We start from the raw sequence: 10,352 nt of genomic DNA on the forward strand, positions 1-10,352 counted from the left end.
CAACGAGCCAATGTATATTCCAACTGAATGAATCATCACCAGTTCAAACTAAATCCTCTCTGCAACAACAGATGCGTGCTGAGAGTTTGTGCTTCTTTGAGGCTCAACCCATTTAATTCCAAATGATGGCGTCTCACTTAAATAAACTAATTAGTGAATGGTCTGCCCTAACATAACTCCGAAATGGAGAATAAATAAACAAAACAAGCCAAAGTTAAAATATTGCTATATTTTCCTATAGGCTATTTCACGGGGTTCGTATTTAAGGGCCATTTATTTTCTAGTAATAATATTTTATATCAAACAATGTTAGTTATATGGTGCAGTTGATAAAGCTATTTAATATTTCACTTTTTTAATTTATTCAAGTTTTTACATATAATTATGTTTTTTTTTACTCTGTATTCGATGCCAACAGTTTTTTTAGATAGTTCTAACATCTTGCATTATTACAATTTATGCTGGAACAGATAACCTACTTGTAAACACATTCTGAATAATATATGTTAGGCTACTTAGATTTATGAGGACAACTATCATGATTAAAATTAACCTATCAGAGCCTCACTAATTATAGTAGGCCTATCATTCTACATTATAACAATTAACCATTTTCCCACAATATCCTTTGAAAACAGGCTTGACGTCAATTATGAAAAATCCAGATTTTTTTTTCTCTAAATTAAACGCACTTATTATAATAGTTATATAAATATTTTGTGAGTAAACAAAAGTGCACTGCCAAAACTAGCTTTTCTCTGAATATTTCCCTGAATATACTGTTTGAATACGTTGATTTTATTTAAACAGAAAAAGTCCATATACTACTTTAAAACGTCGAATTGATTGCATTTACAGTTTTAGACATGATCAAATATTTCAAAGACTACAGCACCCCCATTGAGTTGATCTGTTTGCTCAACTGAAATCCAATCAGAGAACGCCCTCAGATTTCAACTACAGCCTCGAGAAGCGCCTCCTCTCTAAAAACCTCATCACGAGCGCAGTAACACTTTCATTCCTATCTTCCCCGAGACCAGCTACGAACCACACACTATTGGAAACTTCAACGAGCGACGGATGGCACAGAACTAGTAGGTATGTGGTGAATATTCGCTCCTCTCCTGTTCTGTTTTATATTTTTCTGTCCAGTCTTGGTTAAACATCTGGTAAAACATCTGGTTTCAGTGCTCTTACTCCTGGTGCCAGCTGCGCAGAACCTAAATTGTTTTGTCTCGATTACCGTGCCTATTGGGTCTTATCTGTTATGCGTCTTATCAAGCGGTTATCTTTTTTGCGCCAAAGACAAATTGCGTTTTGTTTCCTATCTGTAACGGTGTGTTTTTTTTGTAATTATGAAGAGGCTATATCTCGAGAGGGGAGGACAGGGTTTTGACACGGAGAGATTCAACTCCTCCGGTCAAAGCGCGCGCTGTGGTTACATGTCTAATGGATTAATGCCGTAGGCGCTATTACCAAAAATATATTGTCTAGAAGTCCATACCCATCATATAGTTTTCATAGAGAGGATCGAGTCTTGTGTGTTAAGTAGCCTTTAGCCCGGCTATAATTTTGTGTCGTGTTCTCAAAATTAAGCCAACACGTTTCAAAATGAAACCAAGCCCCACATCAAGGGCAATGTTAGGTTTGTGTTGCGTAGTTTCTCAGAGGGTAAGCCATGATATGATATTATTATCATGGGGAGGACATGTTTCTTGCAAATCAATAGTATCGCATGAAAGGTAACACCATGGTTTATGTATATTATGTCATTAAAATGTAGGCTAACTCTTTGGCACAAATCTCTTGTAAAAGTAGTAGAGATTGTAACACGATTTGATTGCCTCGCCTTACAGATCCTTTATGATACCAGACGTAGTTGCACTCTAATTGTATTTGCATGAAGCTCAAGAGCCTGTTTTAAGTTAACAATGTCCAGTAAGATAGACCCGTTTAGCCTTGATATTGATGACAATGTCTTCTCTCTCATTCCCAGGGCAGACAACACCCTCACGATTTTCTAGTCCTACGGTGTATGGAAAGTGATCCTGGATGGACCTGGGCGAAAACATCTGGTCCATGGTCAAGCGAGAAGTGTCCAGCAGCCCCGGGTCACCGGCTGAACAGAGTTACTTACACGGCGGGCAGGGCAGGAGGGACAGCCACGCGCACGACTCGGAGGGGCTCAGGTCACCGCTGCCAAGCGATCAAATTGACACAGTGGGACACCGGCGCGCGGAAGGGTCAGGCAGATCATCTCTACACTCCTACGTTCAGTTCGGACACGGGCACCATCACAACAACACTGAGGACATCACTCTGTTCACAGATTTAGACCAGGGCAATAAACTCATCATTTCCAGTGGAGCGCACCCGCACCACAAGGGGGGCCTTATCGTTGACCCCAGCGACATGTATCAAACACTAGCCATCGCGGCGGCCCACCAGAGCCAGGCGGGGTACGACTCGCCCTCTGGGGGCTATATGCACTCCAACCCCAATTCTCCAGTGTATGTACCGAGCTCGCGGGTGGGACCCATGATACCCAGCCTTCCTTATTTGCAAGCCAGTGGGTCGTCTCAGCCCAGCCATGCGGTCACCAGCCACTCAGTCTGGTCGCAGTCTACTCCGGAGAGTCCCTCCTACAGCACCGGGAGTCCTCATACCTCCAACCGTTTCCACTACCCTCCAAGCCCGCCAATTAACAACGGGGTTCCCAGGGATAACGGCTACAGTAACCCGCTGAATATGGGCAGTCGAGACCAGTACGGTCTCTCACGCCCCCTCAGTGGATCCTACACCAGCCCCTACTCCCAGTATGTTGGACCGCAGCTATCCCAGTTGTCCTCGCCTTGGCCCGGAGGACCGTTTGATAACACCATGCTGCACACTTTGCAAAGCAGAGGTGCGCCCTTGACGATTCGAGGACCTAACGGAGGTAGGCCTTCTATTCAAAATATTATCGATGAAAGATGATTAATGATATGGACTTCAATGTGACAACTTTATTTTATCTATTGAATAACTGTTGGTTACCAACGTTTTACGCATGTACAATAATTGAAATAACCATTTAAAAACATTTAAAAGCAACGAGAGCTTGGGTGTAGCAATATGATGATCATTTACGATCACAACAGTTTAGTAGACCGAATAAGTTCACATTCAAGTGAGTTAAAGAGATTGTTATCACAGATGAAATAAGTCTAAATTGTTATAGCAATGGTAAAGAACGTTAAATTGCTTCCTATTAAGAATATACAATTAAGTAGGTTAGTTATTATAACTAAGCTATTATCAATTCATTTGTGGCATGAATTGAAGATTAAGCATATCCCTGATATCGAAACTTTTATAAATCGACTTCTAGGCATATCCTTTTTTGACATTTTCATTGGTGTAAATAAAATAAATACATTTTAGATTACATCCTCCGACTGTGCATAAACTAGTAGGCTATCGAAACATTTGGAGTTTATAAAAGTAACCCAATACGTCAAACATAAATAGCTAAAATAGAGACAAAAGAGCAGTCTCCTTGTGTATTGAATGTATAGGCCTAATATCACATTCATAGGCCTAGACTAGACCTCATTTGGAAAATAATGCTGAACTATCATCAAAGGATCCAACAAATTTGCAACAGACAATTACATATTTTAAGGTATAGACATGTGCTCAATTAAGCCTACGAAAAATCACGGCTCTTTTATGACCAAGCGCCTCTTTGAAGTGTCATGTAAGTGATTGGTGTTTTGCCTGTCTGTTTTCCCGCAGATATTCTCGACGACCTGGGAGAGAGCAGGGAATGTGTCAACTGCGGCTCCATCTCCACGCCGCTCTGGAGACGCGATGGCACGGGCCACTTTCTCTGCAACGCCTGCGGCCTGTACAGCAAAATGAATGGACTCAGCCGGCCATTAATTAAACCACAGAAGCGGATGGTAAGCAACACATGCTCAGGGACTACTTAGTCACTACATTTCCTGTCTATTTATTTAAAACAATGGCTTAAGGTTATCGCCTAAGATCCCTATATCTCTCTAAATAATGGGGATTTTATTTGACCAACAATTCACAAAAATGGAAGACCATTTATATATTAACAAGATAATTCTGGCTGTCATATAGGTAATTTAATCAGGGTCAACAAATTAAATTACATATATGACAGACAGAATGATTTTGTTAATATATTAATGAAATATGAAAAAGAAAATGTTCAGACACATTTCCCTAGCGCCATCACGCAGTTATTAGGCTATGCACACTAACAAACGAGTGATGCCTTGATTCCACAAACTCTGCCAATGAAATTCACGTAAATAAGTCTGTTACTGTAAATGGATGACATGAATACGACCAATATTATTGTTAGGTTATTAGTGCAGGTAACATAAATATAGTCATAAGAGAGGAGAATCCGTGCTCTTAAAATACAGTGATTCATTATAAGGGATTGGATCACAGTCAAAGATTCCATTAGTCACGTAGCCTAGTCTCGACCTGAGACATCTCTGCATCTCATTTTTATAGCTCACCGTTGCTTAATCATAGCTTTTAATCTTTATGTACCAGTGTGTTTATTGTTGTTTATGTATTGCCTTTCCCAGTCATCATCCCGGCGAATCGGCCTCTCCTGTGCCAACTGTCAGACGAGCACAACCACCTTATGGCGCAGAAACGCAGAGGGAGAACCGGTGTGCAACGCATGTGGGCTCTACACAAAATTACACGGAGTAAGACACAATCTTCACATTATGTCACAAGTTGGCACTGATTTTTAAATGTAATGTTCTACAACTAGCAGGCCGTATTGTAACTAGCACCGTAAATTGCCGTGCGTAATTGTTCACTGAATATCGAGAGCAAAATTAAAGCACAATCCGTTTATTCAGTGTGTTAAATTAATTATAATAGTTGTTAATGAAGTATTTACAAATTAGTTTTATTTTTGGTCGACATTGACAAAACGTTTAGCAAATTAACAAGACAGAGAACGCCGCCCAACAATTTCATGACTAAGATTAATGTATTCTTTATTTTTGCAGGTACCTCGGCCCCTCGCCATGAAGAAAGAGGGAATTCAGACGAGGAAAAGAAAACCTAAAACTTTGAACAAAACCAAGGGATCCTCAGGTAAGCAACCTCTATTTTAACCTCATGACACACAGTCTTTCTCTCGCTCTCATTGAAAGGCTTCGCTGTTAAGTTCCTCTTTATAATTAATTATAATTTTACCACAGGGAATAGTAATTCAGTCGCCATGACTCCGACGTCCACGTCTTCTTCCAACTCTGAAGACTCGAAGAACAGCTCTCCGAACACGCAGGTGCCAGGGGTAAGAAGATGATTTCGCCTATTCGATTTGAAAAATAATATTCAGGTGTGGGATAGGCGGGCCCGGTATATTGTACAAACGGACTCGTTTTAAGGTAACGTTGTCCCATGCAGGCCAACTGACACCTGTAATAATAAATAAATAATAAATTGTGTAAGGAAATTCTTCAGGTCAAATATAGGTCCACGGTTTTGGTCGAATTTGCCTTTCAAACGAAAACATATCTAAAACGTTGTTGTAGAGGCCTCATCGTTTTATTTATTGCACTAATTTATTATTTTGATTGGATATTGTTAACAATTATAAACTGGTTGGTTCAATTCCTGAATGCTGATTGGCTGACAGCCGTGATATAGCAGACCATATACCGCGGGTATGACAAACATGTATTTTTACTGCTCTAATTACATTGGTAACCAGTTTATAATCGCAATAAGGCACCTTGGGGTTTGTGGTATATGGCCAATATAACACGGCTAAGGGCTGTGTCCAGGCACTCTGCATTGTGTAGTGCATAAGAACAGCCCTTAGCCATGGTATATTCGCCATATACCACACTTCCTCCGGCCTTATTGCTTAAATATAGGACATACAGGCAGGCTAATAATAAACCTTTATCTGATATGTTCGTAATAGCAATAATATTGGACTTATAGTATTGGATTCATACGGATTGACTCATACAATATGTGGGGTGTAATCTACTGTATATAGTGTCATCAGAGATATTTAAAGGCCTCTACTAGGTTCTGGGAGGTGGTCTACATTTTTCAAAAATGATGCTCTTCAGAATTGTGTTGTAAAACATTGTAGTCTCTGATTTATTCCAAATAAGATACTATTATAGGCTTACTTCCAACAAGTACATTTAATTAATTATATGTGTCTGTTATATCACTTGACACATGCTATATAATAATGAGAACATCCACCGCATACAGTATATCCACTGTATATATATCCATCTTAGCAGTAACAGATGAAGCTTTATCGTTGATAAGCCCTGGCTGTGACTATAGAAAACCTTTGGATAATAGTAATTTCTCCTGAATCTGACTAACATCTCTCTGTCCTATTCCAGGTTCAGTCCTCTGTACTGAGTGGCCCAGTGGAGGGCTCAGCTGGCTCTGGTGGCTCTGCCGTGGTCAAGTACCCAGGCCAGGACGGCCTCTACACCCGTGTGGGCCTCACCCAGTCTGCAGACGTAGCCGGCTCTGTCAGAGGGGAGCCCTGGTGTCCTATGGCCCTGGCCTGAGTCACCGAGCTGGGGGACGGAACCCACCGCACTAGCCTCTCTCTCTCTCTCTCTCTGGATGTCCTGCTGCTGAGTGGTGGAAGTATTCAGTGCCTCGATGGCTCTGGGCCTGTTTCCTACTTCCCAGCTAACAACTGTTGGACAGAGACAGCCTTTTTGCCCCTTCACACCCCTGCAAGTTTGAAATGTCTGTGGAATATGTGGGATTGATTTCCAGAATGATATGGGAAAACCTTAGTGCCTTAACACAAAGGGAAATAAGTGAGAGGTGATGCCTTCTTGTTAATCTGCAGTTGAAATGCTTTCTGGACCGACCTGCTGTGTGTGTACTCAATATCTCTCTCTCTCAGATATGGAGGTGGATCAAATGTTCTTTGTTGTTTGAAATGAAGAAACCTGTACATAATGCTATGGATTCCCCCACTCAAGACAAAAGCGGTTAATTGGATATTAGTGCTTGATAAAAGCACTATCCATACAAAGGACATTTTTATGATATATTTTTTTGCAACTGGAATCAAGCTATCAAGTTACCAAGACAACCTTCCTGAATCAAGATAAAGTATTTATTAATCTTCCATTGTTGAAAACATGAGTATGATTGTTAAATAAAGATATGGACACAGAGTAGAACTGAAATAATTTTTTTTCTTATGTCTTCATTTTAAATATGATTGTTCGTTTCTTTCTCTCTTGTTGAGTTAGTAGTTGTTAGTTATTGCAAATATGTCTTTCCACTGATAGCTCTTACTGTAGGCCTATCTGACTGAAACTCTTATGGTTTTAAACAGGGTATCAAAGACTGTGACATCCTATGTCAGTCAATTTTTGTTTTTAATTATTTACTCAATTCTTAAATAATCAAATCCTACAGATGAAATTAAAATACTGTTAATTTATGGTACTATTTTGGAAGAAATTGGTAGAAGCTGTTTTTTCTAAGGTGAGGATAACAAATGTTTAGGACATTTTCGCAAACTTTTTGACACATGTACAACAGCTAGCTAAGTACTGTTTGAACAAATGGCACCCACAATAATTTTATAGATGCATCTTTTTGTTACAATACTAAACTGTAAAAGAGGACTGCTGCAATATCTTCTGTCTGCAACAAAGACTACCTAACTGATATAAACTGTATACATTTACGGTTGCATACATGCATGTGATTTTCATGATAAAATTTGACAGAAATAAAATGAAAAGGCTAAATGGCATTGAGGTCAACATAGATTCATTTAATGTCACTACATGGAGAAATAGAGGTGGAATTAATAAATTGCCCCTGATAAGTTTTCAGTTGATAAAAGAGGAATGGCTGTTCTTACAGATGTAGGATCTTAATTTGAGCCAGTTTGCTACAGCAGGAAAGTAATCTTGCAGCAACAGGAAATATGAATTATTATGTGGATTATAATGAATGGACATTTTTGTAGGGGTTGATACATTTTTCGTTAGGGAAAATCATTTCTGAAATGTAAAAGTGGAAATTACAAACTTTAGAAGACTCAAATACACTACAAGTTTGCATTTCCTGCTTTGCAGAAAATTCTCAGCAACAATAGAATAATCCAATGAAGATCCTACATCTGTACAACCTGTTGTAGACGATGTCATAAAACAACATTTGTCAATGAGAGGAATGTCACACATTGACTCCATGGTGAGGAAACTGTAGTTTGAGATGTATTGGAGCTGTGTGGAGAATAATCTGAACAGAGTGAAGTATGCCATTTATGATTCAGTGATGTGAAAAAAACATGTTATATATGTAGCTTGAAAACAACCTTTCACAGCTTTCAAGACATAATGACCTTATATGACAAATCATTGTTGATATTGGTCTGATACAATTTGCCCTTGTATTTTTACTCAAAAGGTCTACAGTACATTTTCCTGACTTTCAACGTTCTAAGTAGAATTATGACTTTCCCATTCATTACACAGAACATACTGTACGTGTCTCTCTCCTCCAGTAGGGGTGTGAACGGCGTCTCGTTTGACAGAACTCTAAGTAGAATTATGACTTTCCCATTCATTACACAGAACATACTGTACGTGTCCCTCTCCTCCAGTAGGGGTGTGAACGGCGTCTCGTTTGACAGAACTCTAAGTAGATCCATTTTGAGGCCAGAAAAATTCCTCTAGCTCCCTGGGAAATGTCCATTTCAGTGGAATGAATCTGATGAGTTAGTAGGTTATTGTGAAACTGCCGTTTAAACTGCATTTCAGTTTCACCATCAGGGTTCTTCAGCTGAATCAGTGTTCTTTTCTGAACTTATTTATTTTTTTGAAATATCAAGTTTATTAATAGCATTGTTTTCCCCTACTTTTTGTTTGGATATTTGTATTTCTTTGGTTGGTTGTTTTATTCCTGATATAGTTTTTAATGATCTTATTTAAATCTCTGAAACAAATTCTTCTGATGATATCAATGTGGATTTGGAATAATTGCTCCTGTCTTAGAATATTTGAAGGAAATCAACACACTGTGGTTGTCATTGTTGGTAGTGTATACTGTGCCAAGGTTTGCAGCAAATATAATTTTAAGGGTTTGAGTGCCATCTTCATGTGCTGTAAAGGTACATATACACATTTTGAAGTTTTAAAGAGAAATATGTCATGAGAAGCTGTTGGAAAGACAGTAGTAATGGATCCCTGAGTGATTTGTATCTCCAGACAGTTTTTCTAGTTGTTTTCTCATTCTGTATTAAAGTTAGCCATTCCTCTTACACACAACAACAGTTTATTATGCCTTTTCCTTTATATGCACCCACTACAATGGTTTCACCAGTGTCTTCAATGTGTGTTTAAACCAAGCGTATCCTTTCCACCTGCACAGAGTACCTGTCACCGTGTGAAGGATATTTAAGTGACTATAGCTTGGAAAAGATACCGTTGGTAGACAACAACATTTTAGAGATGGCTAGATTTATCCCTGAGCTTTAGGTTATCTGTCTGCACTTTGACATGTTGATGTTGGAGAGTTGAGTATGAGTGTCAGTGTAGCTGTGTTCCTACTGCGCTGTACTGCACATCAACCAGGTACAGCGTTTGGGGATGAATGTTGTTGATTATCAACATTGCCATTTAAATTTTATTACAAGAAAATATCAATTGGTTTGACCTACGTGTCCCCTTGCATGATACTCGTTTGAGCAGACCAGTGTCGATTTAAAACAATTCTAATCCATTATTTTGATTATGTCACCAAGTTTACACAGCTTGTATTTTATACCCAAGGAGTTGGCGTGTCTGCAGGCTTCATTTGCCCCCAGTCTTGGTTTAAAGTGTTGTTGTTAAGCATCATTCATGTTAACAGAGACGACCTCACACAAACATTATTAAGATAGGCTCTGCTGCAACCGAGACGAATTACAAACCTTCCTTCAGATATGAAAATCAAACCTAGAGTGAAACCTAAAATAAGAACCAAAATATGTATAGGTCTATCAATTTATGAACTGGTTCCAGGCTGGTAATGTCTTCAAGGTATCCATGATACTTTGAGGGAGAATTCACAACACATTACATCACTGAGGTCCTCCTCCCATTCATTACTCGTGCCTGAATTCATGTGCAAAATAATAATAAATAATGGGGGCTTATATTTGTTCTGTTTCACACATGTACAAGTATGCATTATACACGTGTGAATTGGAAATGTTTTTTTTTTGTTGCATATCACAACTCTCCCTGAGACACCCTCAGAGAGTGGGGTCACTGCTAGGGTCACCCATTATCAGCAGCGACCAT

General features: G+C 39.1%; 1 protein-coding gene across 3 annotated transcripts; it reads left to right on the forward strand.

The window, feature by feature from the left end:
- The first annotated feature begins 945 nt into the window (after nt 1-945).
- LOC110530508 (GATA-binding factor 6-B) lies at nt 946-9,340 on the forward strand. Of its 3 annotated transcripts, none has more exons than XM_021613652.2 (7): nt 946-1,098; nt 1,997-2,938; nt 3,778-3,944; nt 4,614-4,739; nt 5,052-5,139; nt 5,247-5,341; nt 6,423-9,340. In XM_021613652.2, the coding sequence occupies exons 2-7, from the start codon at nt 2,053-2,055 to the stop codon at nt 6,594-6,596; spliced, it is 1,536 nt and encodes a 511-aa protein (XP_021469327.1). In that variant the 5' UTR covers nt 946-1,098; nt 1,997-2,052; the 3' UTR covers nt 6,597-9,340. The 3 variants fall into 3 exon arrangements, with proteins under 3 accessions (XP_021469327.1, XP_036842052.1, XP_021469328.1); XM_036986157.1 differs by having other exon boundaries at nt 983-1,094; XM_021613653.2 differs by lacking the exon at nt 946-1,098 and adding an exon at nt 1,355-1,742.
- Nucleotides 9,341-10,352: the final 1,012 nt, after the last annotated feature.

Source organism: Oncorhynchus mykiss, chromosome 8 (assembly GCF_013265735.2).
Source record: "Oncorhynchus mykiss isolate Arlee chromosome 8, USDA_OmykA_1.1, whole genome shotgun sequence".
In the NCBI taxonomy this organism is placed as follows: domain Eukaryota; kingdom Metazoa; phylum Chordata; class Actinopteri; order Salmoniformes; family Salmonidae; genus Oncorhynchus; species Oncorhynchus mykiss.

Coding starts and splice junctions, on each gene's coding strand:
- LOC110530508 (XM_021613652.2), top strand. CDS start 2,053: ATGGACCTGGGCGAAAACATCTGGTCCATGGTCAAGCGAGAAGTGTCC. Junction 2,939..3,777: donor GATTCGAGGACCTAACGGAG/GTAGGCCTTCTA, acceptor GTTTTCCCGCAG/ATATTCTCGACGACCTGGGA. Junction 5,342..6,422: donor CGAACACGCAGGTGCCAGGG/GTAAGAAGATGA, acceptor GTCCTATTCCAG/GTTCAGTCCTCTGTACTGAG.